The 19,669-nt window shown below is 42.8% G+C and overlaps 1 protein-coding gene across 2 annotated transcripts in view; it reads right to left on the bottom strand.

Moving 5' to 3' along the window:
- The window catches only part of galnt18a (UDP-N-acetyl-alpha-D-galactosamine:polypeptide N-acetylgalactosaminyltransferase 18a), a 43,620-nt gene that overhangs the window by 16,927 nt on the left and 7,024 nt on the right, over positions 1 to 19,669 (bottom strand). For both annotated transcript variants that reach the window (XM_035531932.2, XM_035531931.2), the window contains exons 2-6: positions 4,986 to 5,181; positions 4,268 to 4,434; positions 2,600 to 2,783; positions 1,076 to 1,273; positions 264 to 378 (exon numbers count right to left, since the gene is read on the bottom strand). In XM_035531932.2, coding sequence (XP_035387825.1) covers positions 264 to 378; positions 1,076 to 1,273; positions 2,600 to 2,783; positions 4,268 to 4,434; positions 4,986 to 5,181 — 860 coding nt within the window. The remainder of the gene's footprint in view (positions 1 to 263; positions 379 to 1,075; positions 1,274 to 2,599; positions 2,784 to 4,267; positions 4,435 to 4,985; positions 5,182 to 19,669) is intronic.

Below are 19,669 nucleotides of genomic sequence, written 5' to 3'. Positions count from 1 at the left end.
ACACACACACACACACACACACACACACACACACACACACACACAAACACGCACTCCTTGCTCTGATTCATCTGCTGTGGCAGAGAGGGACGAAAACAACTCCCCCCCAAATGCTTCTCTGCTGTTAAATCACACAGCACTGCAGAATGGCCCAAGGCCATCCAGATGCATTTGTATTTTACACTATGAAAGCCTCAGCAAGACTTAGGAGCCCTGCTAAACCGCAGCTCAGTCAGCATCCTGCAGAGGCAGGCGTCTCTCACCCTGATCCCCAGCTCCACATTTTCTCCCCCATAGACCTCCATGCCTTCATCCAGCAGACCAATCTCCTCAAAGAACCTCCGCTCCACCACGAAGCAACCAATCAGGGCCGGGCTCCTGTAGAAAGCAGGAAGAGAAGTAGACAATGGCCCATCAGCTTTTGCTCTGATGAACATCAGGAGAAGCCTGCTGGGTACTTGGAGAGACATCTTTGAATAACGCCACAGGAAGAGCTCAGGACCCACTTCATTAATCATGCACAGGAGCAACAAAAAGTCCAGACTCGATTCCTGAGTTTCATTTTAAAGCAAACCAATTTTCCCGTATCTAAATGTCTCCCTCAAAAACAACCCAATTTCTCATCCAAATATCACCAAGAAGAGCAAAGTCTTCAAACTGGAATGAGTTAACAGTGGTACTGACACTGTATATATCTTTAAACAAAATGACAATAAGGAACATCTCTTTTATAAAACGTGCTAACTGATATTTATGTAAAATGAGGTTCTGCTCGGCTGAGAATCATTTCTGAAAAATGTCCATCTACAAAGTTCAACAATATACAGATTTACAATTGTCTTAGATTAATTATCTTACCAGCACTTTGCAGGTAAACATACCTAACCTATTTCTAGATAAATTTTTTAAAATTTCACCTAACATTATTCAGTGAAATTGTTCCATTGCTAAATAATGTAACATCTTTCAAGGTGTCTTATCCTCAATAGCACACATTTCAGGCTTTGTTGCAGTGTGTTTCCTAGGTTAGACTGGGCTTCCTCTTTCAGCTCAGATGGTGGTGTTGGGCTCCCACCGGATGGGTGCAGTGTGGTTCTTCTGTGTCCACCAGGTCCGGGGAGGGTTCAGGTAGCGACACCACAGCTCCCAGTCGAAGCCCTGCGCAGACAGAGGATACTCCTCTACCTCGAACGTGTCGTATTTGATGTTGTCGAAGGAAGGGGAGATGATGAGTGTGCGGTCCTCCTGGATCCTGTGGAGGATCGGCTCGGCCCTGTCAAAAAGCAATACATTCTCCCGCAGTGATCACACGGTCACCTGGTAGAGAGAGGTGTTGGCAATACTGAGATCATGGGTTCAAACCCCACATGCATTTACAGCATTTGACAGAAACTCCTGAGACTAAACTAAATATCTATTAGCATGACAGTATATGTGCTCCCTAGGATTCAAACCCACACCTTCACACCTTGTTTGGACATCATCGTGTTACTGTGTGTTTGGACGTCATAGCGCTACTGTGTGTTTGGACGTCATAGCGCTACTGTGTGTTTGGACATCATTGTACTGCTGCATGCTTGGACGTCATCACACTGCTGAGTGTTTGGATGTCATCGTGTTGCTGTGTGTTTGGACGTCATTGTGCTGCTGCGTGTTTGAGTGGGAACTGCAGTTTATGAGCGTATCTAGCATGGCAAAGGCAGAAAGTTGGAGGCTGTTTGATGTGAATGCGGCCTTGGGAATGACCTCTCTGCTTTTTTTTTTTTAATTCACTTTCATTATATAATAAATAGTTATACCTGAATTTGCACATTTTTGTCAAAATTATTTTTAAAGGGCATAGACAATTTAATTCCAGGGAGGTAACTTTAGAAATATCTCAATTAATATAATAGTGAACTACTAATATCACTTCATGAAGGAAAAAGGGGAAACCTTCACTGCAAAAATCTAACTAAAAAAATGTATCTCAAAAACAAAATCATCACATCACTGTTCAGCGGAGTGCGATGTCCAGCCTGACAGTAGCTAAGCTCACTCAGAGAGCACAGCACACATCCAAATGTATGATTTAGTGGGTGCCCTACTAAGCTTCCACTGCCACGGTTCTAGAGTGGAGCCATGCAGGTGCTGTTGAGTCACACTTAGGGGGCTGAATATGTGTTCAGCCCTCAGCCCACTCAGTGGTCTGGACTAGGACCAGATGCTTGAGAGGTATCTCACTGACAGGTGGTGGACAAAATTATTAACAAGCTCAGACTCTTTAGGAGGGAGCTAAGATTTAATCCCACAGCAAAGTTAGCTTTGGTGCTAACATAAGACGGAGGAGCCTCAGTCTCTCCATAGCGGTGTGGTGAAAGTTATCCTGTGTAATCCCCACACATTCATCAGTTTGGTTTGAGAAAGACAATGTGAACAATAATATTTACAAACTAGAAGTATTAAAATGAGTTGCAGGCTATTCTTGGGACATCCACATGCAGGAGCATTTCATACAGTGTTCTTGAAGGAGAGCCTTTAGACTTTGAAAGCAGCAGTCATGGCATAGCTATGTTCTCTCTGCTGAAGTGGAAATACAGATGTGACACCCGCTACTCACCAGCCAACGCTAAACTCCACGTGGGCATCAAACAGCGCCACCACGGGCGCGGTGGCGGCCCTCCACCCACTGACGCGGGCGCGGATCAGACCCTCCCGCTTGGCATGACGCACCACCTTAATGAAGTCAGGATGACGCTGGTTAGTCTCATCAACAAACCTCTGCAAGTTTTCCCCCAGCTCAGCTAAGAGAGGAGGAGGAGAGGGAGAGAGAGAGAGAAAGCGAGAGAGAGAAAGAGAAAGAGACCAGGTGCTGAACATCTGGAGAGAGTGGAGAACCTGACCCTTCATGCACATACTCATATCTCACCAAAGTCTTCCTGTAAATTCACACATACTTTACAACGAAATCTGCTGCTCAAACATTTATGAATGCTGCCAGACCGGAGGGAATTGGTTTGACCACTTTTATTACATTTTTAATCTAAATTCTCCTGTGATCTCCCCACAGCACTCGAGGACTGTTTACTCCAGCAGAAACCCCATCTCTCACTGCCCTTTGAATGAGCCAGTTCCACTTTATTGGAGTCTGGGTGGAGGCCCACGGATGCTCGGCGCTCATCCGCCCACTGCACTGCTCCTGCTGTTTATTACATGTGCGGCCATCGCCCTGCTGCGCTGAGGAGGGCAGACCTGGTCCTACCCGCAGACAGACAGACAGACAGACAGACAGACAGACAGACAACCTGGCCTGAGCCTGAGCCTCAGCTTGTGGTGGAGCGTGGAGAGGAAGTTGAGAGCCCGGGTCACGCTGCAGTAGTGCACAGGCCAGCTGCTGCATAGTAAACAATCACACTCCAATCTCAAAGCACTCCAGAGCCTTCACACTTAGAAACAAGTTCTAGTCTTGCTGCGCATCCACCGGAGCCTACACCTGGATCTGGAAGCCTTACAATCAAGACACAATTTCGGTCTGTACCCTTCAAAATTATTAACACATTAATCTCAAGTCTTACAACATGGGCCCAGGTCCGAATCTGATTTAAATTTCATTAACAGCCAGTACTGGCTTGTAATCTTAAAAACTTGTTATCTCAAAACACCATGTGTGTTGGTACAGAGTTATTAATCACCTGTATTTTGTAGTAAAATGTGTCATTTTACAATATCAACTCTGTACCAGCACCAGCACCTTCCATCTGTGCTCTATTCACTAAGCTTGTGTTCAGCTACTCAGTCTGATTCTGATTCTGACAGCATGGGACAACTGCTTGAGTAGGTCGTTTACATTGACACTGCAAAGAAGCTCAATAATGCAAGCTGTTCCCTGCTGGCTACATAATGAAACACCAGGGGGGTTTTGATGAAGCTCAACAGCAAATTCTGCAGCATCCAGACACAGCGTGAGCGGATGCAGGGTCGAGCGGAGGGCTAATGTGCACGCGTAGTCCGAACATGCACGTGTAACCTGACTATGCACATGTAGCTTGAATTGCTATGGAGGCAACATGGTGCTTTGTCTACCTGCAGTCTTCCTTCTGTCACAAGAAGATCCCATCACAAATCACATGAAGGACACATGCGCAGCCTTATAATGCACACTGTGCGGCACTTGTCAGACAAACGGCTACCCACGCAGCGTGGTAACAAGGGCCGAATTTGACCACGCACACGTGGCTCCGTCTCGCGCCTCGCTGGGGGAGGAGCGCGAAAGGGGGCATGGCTGTACCGCTGTCGCTGTTGTCGTCCACCAGCACGATCTCCTTCAGAAGACGGGAGGGCGTCGTCCGCATGGCTGAACGGATGGAGCGCAGGATGACGGATAAGGCCTCGTTGACGAAGATGAAGACAACACTGACTTGGGGAAGGTCGGTGGGGTAAGTGATGTTTCTGCACCTGGAGTGAGGGGGGTGTAGAAGAATATAATGAAATCAGTGGAGAGGTTTCCTGGAGTTTCATCTTACTAAGTGCAGCAGAGAGTTCACCACTCAGCCTGCTCTGAGTCAGCTGCAGGCTGTTTCAGAAGTCTCTGATATGGCCTATCTTCCGGCTCTCTGCTGGCCTGATAGAGAATGACAATTTGCTTGACATGTTGGAGAAAACTGCATACAAATAGGCCAGAGAGAAAAAGGGCAGAGGAAGAGAGTAGCAGCAGTCGGCTGCGTTCAGGGAGAGATCCCTGGCTGGGAACCACATGGACATGGGTTCGGTTCTAGCTGACAAAGACTGCTGTTTTACACTGTTGTTCCAAGGTTGTCCATGTTGCAGGCATCCATAAGTCATCATAAGCAAAGGTGGCACATAAACAATATGATGAGAGAGAGGGAGAAAGAGATGGAGAGAGAGAGAGAGAGAGAGAGAGAGAGAGAGAGAGAGGAATGAGTAGGCAAAAGATGTGAGGGAAGTGAGGAAAAGCAGCATGGGTCACTTTTCTGGGAATCATTTACCCATCTGGTCTAAGGTCAGGAACGGCCCTGTCCAGAGAGAGACGGTCGCTGAGGTAACCGTTGTAACCGTAGTACTGGAACTTCTGCAGCGCTGCCCGCTGGCTCTCCGGCCCCAGGTCGTGACCCCAGCGCGAGAACAGCGGAGAGGCCAAGAGGGAAAACTCTCCCACATCCTCTCCTTCTTTCAGAGGCCTTTCTGAAGAGCAGAGAATAAAAGAGCATACAATGTTAGCCTGCAGGCTTCTGCGTGGGCACCATCTCTTTCTTAACGTCTTCAAAGAATCTGACAGTGAGATACACCGAGGGCAGCTATTATCTAACTTTCATCACAAAGACGTGTGAAGGCATTTTTTTATCTACATATTTATTTATTATTTTTTGATATATTAATTCACCACCCACTTTATTGGCAATATCTTCCTTTTACCAGCAACTTCAATAGATTTACATCCTTTACAGGCACATTTCATGGATGTACAATTAGACTGTTGGGCAGATGTTCTGCAGAGTGACTTACATGTTTATCAGTGTGTTAGTTCACCTGTAGCCTGAGAACTGAACTCACAACTTTAGTGCTGTAAGAATCAAGCTCCACCAGCTCCGCCAGCTCAGCTACAGGTAGCGTGGCCGTATGCGGCCTCCTACCCTGTCCATCATTGGTCAGATTCTGCCCACAGCACCACTGCTGGCTGGGTATTATTTTGGTAGAGCAACACTCTCAAAAGCAGTGACACTGTTATGGTATGCTAGTGGGTGGTGTGCTTGTATGTGTAACATGTACCACAGTGTTACTGGGGTTTTCATGTGTCAGCATCACTGCTGGGATGAAAGTGGTCCGTCACCCAAAAATATCCATCCAGCAGAAGATCTGTTGCCTGAAAATTACACAGAGAGTCTATGCGCCAACACTGGCATGGTGAATAAATGAATCTAATAAAATGGCTGAGAAACATTATCATCCATTATTTCTTGAATTGTTTCTTGCCTGCCAATCACAAAGTTCATTTCACAAAACCGGTGAAAAGTGCACATTTGGTTTCCCTTCCACACGGTGACACCGTCACATTCTTAACTCTCCGGTTGTGTTTTGAAAAGTTGCCTCGCCTTGCATTTTGCCCTATTTGCACTGGGAATGTGAAGCTTTTATCCTGCTTTTGAATCATAATTGGCAAAAATGAGCCGATAATCCGGCGGCGGCGTTCCGGGGAAGAGGGCAGTAGAGCGCAGGCTGTTCCTGCTGCTGCCAGCCTCTCACCGCGCCAGGAGAAAGCGCCCTATCAACCCAACGCCTGCAGTGAGAGACTGATGCAGGTAATTAAGAGATGCTAATTAACAGCAGAGGTTATTTAATTTTAGCTTGCACACGCAGCTGCCTTGAAGTGCGATCGTTTGTCTTTGCCTTGCTACTGAGAGATCTGGAGCCCAACTCCACGGCGGTCGCAGCCTACACAGACCCGACAGGCGGACAAGGCACTGCTTTTTGCAACAGTCAAATCATAAAATCAAGTTTTTTCAGAGACCTCTGATTGGTCTACAGCTACACCAACTGAACATAAAACAGTAAGTAAATAAACTATCTATTGAGGCCAGTTTAGCTTCCCAACCTTTACATACTTCTTAAGAAAGTGCTATATTAATTAACTAACAAAGTCATTCCCTCATTTCTCGTTTATTTCATGTCTTTGCTGTCAAGTGTTTGCTGTCAGCAAAGTTCATCTGCTTTTTGATTCCAGTGATGCACTATTCAAATAAACCCCCTGTCACTACTTTCTGGATAGGGAAAATCAGAAATAAGTCATTTTATTTCACCATTAATGGGGATCCTCTGTTGAGCATCATTTGAGTCTCTAGACTAAGGGTACGTGTAATGGGGACAGGGAATTCCCAGCAGTGATATAATTCTGCATGTATCGCAGACATCAAATTAACATCAAATTAAGCTTGGTGTTGGGATCATACGGACCTGCTCTCAAGCACCTTAGATTAGTCTTAACCTGTGTGTGGAAAATGTTCCTCTAAAACCCTAAAACATTACAAAAAGAGGAATCAGGGGACCTGGTAGGCAGCCTGGCCTTGACTACAGAACATTTCCAGCAAAGCCTACAAGATGGCAATCAAAGTGTTCACTTTATTAAACTCAGCAACAGTCCTGAAGTAGCAAGAATAGCATTTTATCTCGCTTCACGATAGTGATAGACTGAGTCTGCCATCTCCTCTCCTCTTGTAATGATGCCAATTGATCTGGATGACTATGTCGACCGTTTAATCAATACCATTGTGTTGTACAAACAGGGTTAGGACAAACCAATGAGGTGTAGATGAATAGAGGTGAGACAACAACAGTGGATCCCTGGGTATTGAACTGATCTGCACTGGCCTGGTCAGAGGAGGTTTGTCCTCTCATGAGGATTAGTGGGCAAAATAACATTGGACATCTCTATGGGAATTTTTATATGAGAAAGTTTAATTAATCAGAAGTTGGTATAAACCTCTAGAAGTCTATTTGAGCCAAAAGTAAGCTCTTAATTTTAGACTGCAGGCTATAAGCACCGTTTATTAAGAAGCAGGCTAAAATGTTGCTTACTCTGAAGCAGGATAAACGTGCTGTTCACTCTGAAGCAGGATAAATGTGCTGTTCACTCTGAAGCAGGATAAATGTGCTGTTCATGCTGAAGCAGGATAAACCTGCTGTTCACTCTGAAGCAGGATAAATGTACTGTTCGCTCTGAAGCAGGATAAATGTGCTGTTCATGCTGAAGCAGGATAAACCTGCTGTTCACTCTGAAGCAGGATAAATGTACTGTTCGCTCTGAAGCAGGATAAACATGCTGTTCACTCTGAAGCAGGATAAAAGTGCTGTTCGCTCTGAAACAGGATAAATGTGCTGTTCACTCTGAAGCAGGATAAATGTGCTGTTCACTCTGAAGCAGGATAAATGTGCTGTTCGCTCTGAAGCAGGATAAACATGCTGTTCACTCTGAAGCAGGTTATAAGCACTATTAATTGTGAAGCAGGATAAATTGTTGTTCGCTCTGAGGCCAGCTATGAGCACTGTTTGTTCTGAAGCAGGCTAAAAGGCTCCTGCTGAGTGGCAAGAAGCGCTCCTCACAAGGAAAACAAACAACATCGAAACCTGACTGTCAGTCACGGACACAAGGTGACATGCTGCATGGGTGTTCCTGCCAGCACTGATTACTAGCTAACAGGCACAAGTACGATGTGCTCTTTTAATGAGATAATAACAGGTTTTAGAGGAAATAGCCAAGCAATTACAATCAACACTTAGATATCAGATGTATAAAACATCTGAATGCAATTCATTCTTAATTACTGGGCTTAGTAACACATACAATAAGAAGTACAACAACAAAGAACTGCAATGCATCACAGCAAAGAGACAGTGTGACATTTTTCTTATTTTTGACTCTGCTCAGCTCTTAATAGAGCAAGGGCACCCCACGTAACTCTGACAAGCCATCTTCAAAGTTAAAAAGCCATTTTTCATATTGTACTTTACAATTAGTGGCAATAATTCTCTTTGGTGTACCAATCAGAAAGATGTACAGAAGTGAGTGAAACCCCTATAAACTGAACAAAGGCAGTAAGTATAAAAGACAAGCGTGTTGAAACGTAACATGTGGAAAGAAAATTTTTCCACATTAGCCTTGTCTGACTTCTTCAGCACTGCGCTTGATGGGTAGTGTAAGGAAAAGAGGACGACCCTAAAAGATCCGTCAACTTCTCCAGGCAAGATGGCCACTAGGGGCTGAAGCCTCGAGCTCCCTGCTTAAAGGATGCTGGATGTGAATCCGTTCCGTCTCAGAGAGCTTTATTTAATACATGCGCAGTCTGTGACCCAGGGCGCTAAATCCTGGAGACTACAGAATGCATAAATATCTTCACAGTCACAGTGTCAACTGATGTCTGTCGCAAAAAAATGCATCAAATTCTTTGTCATGGAAATAAGGTTCTGGAATGTCAGTGAGTGACTGGTGTGTGTGTGTGGGGGGGGGGGGTGAGTGAGAGAGAGAGAGAGAGAGAGAGAGAGAGAGAGAGAGAGAGAGAGAGAGAGAGAGAGAGAGTGAGAGTGAGAGAGAGGAAGAGAATAAGAGAGATCGCAATGCTTCAGTGCCCTCTTTCTGTGTCTGGTAGCAGATATGACAGAAAACTGTGAGCTATGTGCCACAGCCCTAATGGAGCTCATTGCTGATCTGATGTTGTTCCATTACTTGGAATAACATTATCCATGGTTGTGTGAGATCCATGAGCAGAGCTTTAACTAAACCTCCATAACAGTTGGTAAACTTTAGATCGTCATTTATTTATAAAGAGGGTCATCTTATAGCATTTTTAATATGTAGTGTAGTATGAAAATAACCCCTTATAACCCCTATCATGAATTTGCAGCTTAAGAAAGTGAAGAAAGTTAGCCCACTGAGTGCAGAAAAGTCGCATGTGAGGCTGTTGTAGAGCTGTTGTTCTACTGAGTGCAGAAAGGTCGCCTGTTTGGCTGTTGTACATCTGTTGTTCCAATGAGTACATAAAGGTCGCCTGTTAGGCTGTTGTACATCTGTTGTTCCAATGAGTACATAAAGGTCGCCTGTTAGGCTGTTATAGAGCTGGTGTTCCAATGAGTACATAAAGGTTGCCTGTTAGGCTGTTATAGAGCTGGTGTTCCATTGCACCCTCCCTTTCTCAGCATGCCAGAGCAAATGTTTGCCTTTGGAGTCGCCAACAGAGAGATTATTCCCCATGCCACAGAGTTAAGCAGAACATTTACTCTTCTCTCCGCATACGCTCCCCTGTCTCCATCTTTCTTCTCTTCCACTGTGGCTCACCGCTCTCTGAAAACATACAGCCATCAATACGCACCATGTGCGGAGATCAGCCCATAGGGCAGACGAGAGCTACCAAAAAAACCCTTCATCACAGTCCAGCCGATTCACCTGCCCACAGCCGAACCCACACACAGACCTACTATGCTGCTGGGTTCAGCCACTGAGATGCCTAGCATCCTGGGAAATTATTCTCAACACACCAACTTTTCCAAGCTATGTGAAATGTTTTTAGTTATCTAGAATCAAATTCAGCTGCTGATATTAAACCCGGTCAAAATCCAACTTGTTGACAAATGATTATTTCAATGTTTTTTTTTGTTTTTTTTTGCTATTCTCTTGCTCTCCATTTCCCAAGCTTTACATAAAATATGTCCATATTTACTGATGTTACCTCCAGGTTTTTAAAATATTAGCTTAATTTTTGGGTTTTTGCTTTACGGAATATGTCATTGTGGAGTATGTCACATCTGTATTTTTTCTTTAGTTCATAGCAGTACACCTAAATATTTTATTATATAACTAGTATGTAAAACAATATTACTGTACATTCATTAATCAAACCTAGTTACTGTACAAAACCCTTTTCAGCAATTTTCACTGAAAGGTTATTAAAATGATAAAGTTCATCATAAGATAACAGAGAAGGTAGTTTAGCGATATGACAAAATGTTTTGAACACTCATTTTAGTACTAGACCACTAGAAGACAATAAAATAAAAGCGGTTCATCTTTATGATGCTAATTTAATATATTCAGTCATCAAGATTCTATTGGTTGTTCAATCTGTGTGTGTTAAAATGATTGATTCTACAGATATCTAATTATGCATAAATACGGTACATAAATTGGTACAAGAACATACACTTTTATACTATGCAGTTATATTAACACAAAATATTGCAAAGCAGCATGTCCATATGCAAAAAAAAGATCTCAGAAGTTCAATTGAGCTATAAATAATAAAACAAATGAAACGCCTTACATAAACCCTTATATGGCATATCAGATCAGAGACCCTTTACAATACACTGTTTCTACCATAAGTTTTTAAAGTTCTTCAATACTGTATTGGAAATAATTGTGCACTTAATTTTTTATAGACACACTATTTTCCCTTCCCCACCTTTGTAGAATGTGTTAAAAACTATGCCTATCCAGCTGGCTTCAGAAAGACAAGACTAGACCGAACCCACTAATCAGTAATTAATCCCTTTCAGTTGGTCAAGACTTCTTGAGCTGGTCTAAATTTACACAAACCGCAAGGCAGTGTGATTTCACGGCCAATTCCAACACGGTTAACCAGCGCAAGCTTACAGAGCCAGTCCTGCATATCTTGGGCAATAACAAAGCTTTAATTGCTGTTTCAGATGCTTTTGTTTTCTCTTCTGTGGAGTTCGTCAGAAGCTGTCTGAGTGTTCTTTACACAGAAACACCAAATCACATTTAATTGTTGCCTTGTTATGCTAAGGGGTAAAGAACAATACAAACCAGAATATCTTATCGCTCGCCACACTGAGTCCTGCGAACAGAAAAGAATTTCATTAGCAACTCATTACGCTCAGGAAAACAGAGGAGCTGCATACGGAGCGTGCACAGCCGTGGTTGTTGGAGGAAGGTCATCAGGAGAAAACTGCGTGTATTGCTTCCTCAGCAGTCCTCTCAATTGGTCAGGAATTCTGTTTACGAAATTCATCAGAAAGGACAATTGCTCCCTCTGGCAGTACAGTAAGTGAGTTTATGTGGGCGTCTTTTCTTTTTCAAAAAAAGAACTAGTGCTCAGTGTGCCCAGACCGCAGTGAAATAGGAATGTGCAGAGATTAAGGTAATGTAGGTGGAAGGATGGATGGATGAAGTGGCTAGGGTCAAGGGTTACAGGCCCTGCATATCGTTCAAATACCTGGAATATTTATTTGGGGAAGAAGAAAAGAGTACCCCAGAACAGAAAGGGTTAATGATTTGCTTGCCTGTATGAAGACCCATCAATAATTCAAATTCATGGTTTTATTGGTGACCAAATTTCTGAGCAGTGTCCGTAGAGATCTCCTCAAAACACCAAATAGTCAAATAATTAAAAAACTGACAAGGCTGCTGAAGGTTGATGGTTGAACAAATACTCCCAGCATAGCACTGCTACCTGAGGTCGTGTGAGGACTGCTACCTGAGGTTGTGTGTTGAGCTTGCAGACACTCCACATCCCCTGAGGGGTTAAACACTCCATTTGTACGCACATGTGCTCCTCCAGCTGCTGTATCCCTCCCTGTGAGGGCCCTGACTGAGCTACTCATACACAGGTCAGCACGATGGCTCACTGTAGCTCAGAGAAAAGGAAAGAGAGAGAGAGAGAGAGAGAGAGAGAGAGAGAGAGAGAGAGAGAGAGAGAGAGAGAGAGAGAGAGAGAAACAAAGGGTAAAGAGGAGGTGTAGGAGTGGAAGAGCAATTGATTCGTGGCCCAGTGGTCTCCAAGCCAAAGCCAGGGTTAGCAGGATGGAATACCATCTGGTTGTTCATGTGCTAGAGCACAGTGCAAAGTGGAGACATGCCAGCTGTAGGGCTGGTGGGATTGGTGGGGAGCGGGGGGGTATGGGTAATCGGAGGGAGAGAGGCCTGCCCTATGTCACAGTATCACATCTACTTATTTGTAAATTCACCTTCATATAAAGGAAATGGTTGCTGAGTCCTGCAGAAGTGCATTGAACTGAATATTCAAAACAAAATGATCCTAAAAACCCACAAATTGACTTTAAATAAACCCTAAAGTGTTTAAGTGCTATAAAAGGTTACAGTGGTAAAACTGACCAGAGAATGCACCTCCTTCCTTCCACCGTGGCATCTGCAAAAAAGACATGTGAGCTGACAGAGGTGCCCTCTGCTAAGGCATATCAAATGGATGAGATCTATAAGGGGTCAGTTAAACTACAGCACTTTGTACCATTACACTGCATTTTCTTTTTTCTTTTTAAAAAAAACAACAACTTTTTTTTGCATCTAGCTGACACATTCATTCAAGGATGTCTTATTTCAGACAACTATAGGGAGAATACATGAAAACTTTAGGCAATAATGAATTCATGATAACCTATTCAGCCACTGCAAAGTTTCCTGAGCAGTAAACTCCTACTCTATAATACTGTAACCTAGTCTACACTATACTACCCTACCCTTCCCTATTGTAACCTAGTATACACTATGCTATCCTACCCTATTGTAACCTGGTCTACACTATACTACCCTTCCCTATTGTAACCTAGTATACACTATGCTATCCTACCCTATTGTAACCTGGTCTACACTATACTACCCTTCCCTATTGTAATCTAGTCTACACTATACCACCCTATCCTATTGTAACCTGGTCTACACTATACTACCCTTCCCTATTGTAATCTAGTCTACACTATACCACCCTATCCTATTGTAACCTACTCTACACTATACTACCCTTCCCTATTGTAATCTAGTCTACACTATACCACCCTATCCTATTGTAACCTGGTCTACACTATACTACCCTTCCCTACTGTAATCTAGTCTACACTATACCACCCTATCCTATTGTAACCTGGTCTACACTATACTACCCTTCCCTATTGTAATCTAGTCTACACTATACCACCCTACCCTATTGTAACCTACTCTACACTATACTACCCTTCCCTATTGTAATCTAGTCTACACTATACCACCCTATCCTATTGTAACCTACTCTACACTATACTACCCTTCCCTATTGTAATCTAGTCTACACTATACCACCCTATCCTATTGTAACCTACTCTACACTATACTGCCTTATCCTACTATAACATTTACATTTACATTTACGTTATTTAGCAGACGCTCTTATCCAGCGCGACTTACAAAAGAGCTTTGTCATTTACTCATAGAATATATCCAAGTACAGTATAGTAGGTTAGAATTAAACATACCAATGAACTAGAATACTGTTGAATACAGGGATGAATGCTGATACCTAGAAGTGCAAAATACATGAGGTCTATCTTAAACAATGATAATTGCTATAAACAATAAGTGCTAGAGTTTGTTAAAAAGCATAAATAATGCCCTACAATAAGTACTAAATTAGTCAGTCAATAAGGGAGCAGTGTCAGTTGTCCTTTAAATATTCTGCAAATAGATGGGTCTTCAGTCTGCGTGAGCAAGTGAGAGTTCATTCCACCATCTTGGAGCCAGGACAGAAAATAGTCTCAATGCTTGTCGTCCATGAGACCTGAAGCAAGGTATTTCAAGCCGAGCCGTACTTGAGGTTCGAAGTACTCGAGGTACAGATCGGCCTTTGACCATTGACCTCATGTATGAAGGGGCTGGTCCATTTTTGGATTTGTAAGCAAGCATCAATTTTAAATCTGATGCATGCAGCTACAGGGAGCCAATGAAGGGAGCGCAGCAGTGGAGTAACATGTGTGAACTTCGGAAGATTGAAGACCAGTCCTGCCCTACTCTACAATATACTACCCTACTCTACTGTAACCTATTCTACACTATATTAACCTAAAGTAACCTATTCTACTACCCTACTCTACTGTAACCTACTCTATACTACCCTACTGTGAACTACTCTACACTATATTGCTCTACTGTACACCACACCCTACACTAACCTGCCATGCCCTGGGATAGCCATAATCTACTCTATCGTACTCCACTACACTGTACTCCACTCTACTCAACCCTACCCTACCCTGTGATACATAACCAAATCCTACCTTATCCTACTCTACCCTACCCTGCTATACCTTACTCTGCCTTCATACTGCCTTCATACACTACTGTATGATACTCTACCCTGTCCTATTATGCCCTGTACTGAAATACTCAACCCAACCTCATCCTACCCTACTCTACCCTGGTCTACTCTACCCTGGTCTACTCTACCCTACTCTGGTCTGTTCTATCCGGCCCTATGCCACTCGATACTTTTCTACCATACCATTCTCAACCCTCCTCAAAGTGCTGTATGATAAAACTCGAGGACTTAGAAAGTTTTGGATGAGGACTGTATGGCAGCAGGCTGCTTTGAGAGACAGTTTTGTGTTGCACAAGGGAAGTGTGTGCCCTCCGCTGATCTGAGATGCTCTTGATGTTTGCGGGTGTCACGGTGCCACTGACGAAATCTAAATGCAATGCCTCCAGACTCCATCTGAACCTGGAACTGGAGTGAGCTGCACTCAGCGACACCCTGAGTAAAAGCGAGACAACGTCACAGCCCAAACAGATCCCATTCTGTCAGTCACCCGCCGCGCACTGCAACAGCTCTTGCAAGAACTATTGGAGACGAGGTGCCCACGGTTTCCATTACACGGGTTCATGAGCAGCCTTCCTCTAATGACCCAGCAGGGCGCTGTGGTACTCTGCAGGTAGCTGGTGAGACCCTGCCCTGAGCAAAAGGGGGAAAAGGTTTAACAAGTGTCGGTTATTTTAGGTTGGCTAATTGCAAGAGCCATGGCAGTCAGAGGCCAAGCCTAGTCCAAGTCTGTCTAACAGGGCTGTCTGTAGATCAGTATAGTTCATATACAATCTAGCTGCACAAAATTTTTCTTTTTATTTTATTCCAGAAGATTCTTTCTTATTCTAGCTTTCAGACACCATATTTTGTTGGGCAATATTCAAAGCAAAGTAATTTGACAAAATATCATTATGATGAAATAATGTAACGATATACTCATTTTTCAGTTGCCTGAATAATTTTAGCTCATATTACCCAGACACCCCTTCCTGATAGGAAGTATTTTCTGGTTAAACTGATTCAGACAGGGATCATGACATTTGGTGTTGTCAGAAGGCGTAAAACATTCCTTGAGTGACTACATTCCTGATTCAGTTCTATACAGTGTGTGTGAATAATTAAAGTAAATTGTATTACTTGTAGGTATGCTGTTATTGAAAGCCTGCCATTGAAAACCTTACCATTTAAATGGATTCACTTCCCAATTTATAAAATGCTGCACTAGTACTGAGAGAAATGTCAGTCTGCAATTAAGGTAATTTATTCCACTCTACTCAATAGGTTTAATAATTAGTCTAGCCAAACAAATGTCTTTATGTTTTCCACAAATTACTTCCAAAAGCCCATTACTTAGAAAACCATGAATAGTCCACACAGGAGCTGGAGGGCTGTTTTTTGGCTTATGCTAGAGTTGGTTAGTATTTGAACCTTGGCCTCCCACACCTGTACTGATTACTGACTGCTCACCACAGTTATAATTACATTGGCAGGTGGGTCTATGACCTCAAATCTATTCCATGTATGCTAAACATATGCTTACATGCACAATGTCATGCTGTTTGTAGCAATCTGTGTAGAAGAAGGTGGGTATGAGCAGAGATGACATTGAAGGGTGCAGGCAAGGGCTATTCCCATGATGCAGCTGGGAAACACCGCTTTAAAGGAAGCTATGGCTTTCTTACTAACCTTCGCAAACCAAACCCAGACCATTTTACATCTCAAAGGCAAAGACTTAGAGCGAAAAAAGCACTTTCCTTCTGTTTCTCTTTATAAAATGAACCTCTTTTCTTCTCACACATTTGTTTGGCCCAGGCTTTTCTTTTTTTCCCCCCTTCATAAATGTTTATGCATTTCTGAAGTAGAAACGAGGGGTTGGCCTCTGAAGCTTTGGCTTGGAGGGCTCTAAATCCCCAAATGTGGTTCCCCTCGTGCAGGCTGGAGAAGCTGGGCTGATCTACCCAATGCAAGACCAGATAAAGGACCTTATGAGGAGTTTCCACCCTCAGAACTAGAAAGCAGACTCATCTCTGTGTGGCATGGACCCTGGCATCCCCGTGGACCCTGTGTGCAGGCTAACACACTGTAGGATTCCTAACTGAAAATTATTCACAATATTAGAAAAACAAGTACAAACATCTAACTGTTCACAATCTATGAGACTGTGACTATAGCTTGGTAGTGCAGATGGTGCTAATACCACCAAGGTCATGGGCTTGATGTCCATGTCCATGTACATGGGCATCAAATCAATCAAATGGCATCAAATTGCATCAAATGTATGTAAGCTCCACTGGATAAGAGCATCTATAGGATGTGGAAAATGTAAATATAGGGTGGAGTGTATGAATGCTTCAACCTAATGTTTTCCACATTAAACTAAGCATAGCGTATCACTGCAATGCTCAAAAGACTCCTCTGTCTTATTCAAGTCACTTCTGCCTGGGTTTTAGGTACAATTATGCACATAAAATATTAACAAATGAATGCAAAGCATTAAAAAGCCTGTTAAGGCAACATAATAAAAAAAACATTATTAGTAGCACAATAGCAGCAGCAAGCATAAACATAAGCTACATATATGATGAATAACCTTAATCATTCTCCCAAACTCTCTCTGTCTCTTTCTGAGATTATCCATCAAGCTTCAAATGTTCTCTCTGCTCAATGAATCAGGAGTTACAGTCCATTGCCTCTTAATTCTATAGTATATGATGCCCATAATCCATGAGAAAATCTGATAATTATAGCTTTGTACACTTTAGGCTCCTCATCAGAGCACAGACGAAACACTTCACCTTGGGTGACTTTCCAACTGTGAAGTAGGAGAAGCTGAATGACTCACATTCATTCATCATTACATTTCAAAGGCATGCAAAGTTGAGACTAGGATGCTCACTCTGAGCGCTACTGGCCAAAGCCGACATCATTACCGTCATTACCTACATCAGTGAGAACAGTTAGATCCAGCATTCATTAAGTCCTTGTGTTTCCCACTCCCTCACCCTGGCCAAACATGTACACACACACACACACACACACACACACACACACACACACACACACACACACACATACACACAGCACACACACACACACACACACACACACACACACACACATACACACAACACACACACACACACATACACACAACACACACACACACACACACACACACACACACATACACACATACACACACACACATACACACACACACACACACACACACACACACACATACACACACACACACACACACACACACACACACACACGCATGCATGACTACTACCCCATTTTTTTCTCTCTGAGCCATAACAAGACCAATAGAATTAGTGAAAGCAACAAGACAAAGCCGAGAAAGGTACTGAATGTTCACTAAGACTGAGCATGACTCCATTCTACTATGATGGCGCAGACAAATCAGACAAGAGCAGGTCAGCAAGTTTGAGTCACAGCGCACAATAAAATAGCCAAACAGAAGACTGGAAGAATCTCTCTCTCACTCTCTCTCTAGCCTTCTCTCTCTCTACCAATCTCTTTTTAGCTTTCTCTCTCTATCTAGCACTCTCTCTAGTTTTCTCCCTTTCTCTCTTCTCTGCAATGTACACTTCAGACTGCAGAGGCGGTGTTAAAATGCCACCATCTGTGATCCTGTTTAGATCTTTATGAAGCATTATGAAGTATGCTAATTAACAGCACTCCCTCGACCAACCCTACAGCTAATGACAACCTCCCACAAACAGTCAGCATTATGTCGAGAGCAGCACCAGAAGTTTAACTAAGCAAGTCGAATTTGCAGGTTTTAAACTGGTCAGGCCCTAATGCTCACTAATGGTAACAAGGTTTGTTTGATTAAGAAAAGTGCAAAAATGTTAAAATAGAGAAAGAATATCTGCTTACTTATAATCCAGTTATTTAAACTTTCAGAAATGTGCCATATGTTGTGCAAATGTGTTAAAAAAAACATTTCAAATAAATCAGAAACAGAATAATTTCTAGTTATTTCCAAAAGTTCAATAATGAGACAAAAAACTGTACCAAAGCCAAGCAACTTGGCTCATTTTCATCTCAGTGAATGATTTTATATTTTTATTTGTATTTTTGTAGCTCTCCTCACAGTGACATTGAGCCTCAGTGAGCACAGTGAACCTCACAGTGACATTTGGTTAGACCTGCTCAGGGTAACCTATATGGTTACGATTGTGCTGATCTTCAAGATCTTCCTCACAGGTCTAGGAATGGGCTGTCCATACATGACAGGGAATTGCCATGGTTTCTCTTTGCACTTTGGCAAATGGCCTTAAAGTATCCTCTTTGCGTTTTTACCCTTGCTTCCCTTTCTAAGTCCAAGGACTGTATATTCGTCACTGCAAAGCTAGAGCAGGTAAGGTTACAGAAAAAAACGGCAAGTGTTATGATGATAATTTTTGTACAATGAACAAATGAGCAGGTTGATCCTGTATTATGAGCACTGACACTCTCAGCAAATGATTACAAGCTACAAGCTCACAAATAACCAAAAAAGAAAAAAAAAAAACCTGAACAGAACCAGGTAACCTTCATTCAACCATCAAGCACTCATAGAAGAGTAGGCCTGAAGAACTGGAATAATCTTTTCTTCACCAGTTTTTACAAAAACACAGCGGTTAAAGCATACCTCTCAATGACTGAACTCCCACCTCCTCTAAATCATATAAGTATCAATTTAACTCGCCCAGCCTTTCATTTTATATTACATAAGGCATCAACATTTCTTCTGAACCGGTCAGTCGCTGAACTGAGGATAAGTAAAGAGGCTAAGTCATCACAAGCCAGCCCTCCGGGTTCTGGCTGCCAGACGCCTAACCCTGGTATCGACATTCACTCCCCTTGACCGACTACTGCTGCCCCTGAAGTAATTATACTGATCAATTCCTCTTCTTCAGTTTCTTTACAAATCAACAGCATAAGAATAGAAAAAAAAAGACTAATGCTAGTGAAAAACTACTTCAGCAAGTTTCATTTCAGAGTTGCTATATGAAAGGCTTCTAGAGTTTATGTCAATAAAAGCTCAACAGTATTCCAGTCAGTGACAATATAACACACTGAAAACAAAA

This window comes from Electrophorus electricus, chromosome 16, assembly GCF_041902795.1.
Source record: "Electrophorus electricus isolate QZ-2024a chromosome 16, ASM4190279v1, whole genome shotgun sequence".
Lineage (NCBI taxonomy): Eukaryota > Metazoa > Chordata > Actinopteri > Gymnotiformes > Gymnotidae > Electrophorus > Electrophorus electricus.
The sequence above is the reverse complement of the archived record's forward strand: the minus strand, read 5'-3'. Positions and strand labels throughout refer to the sequence as shown.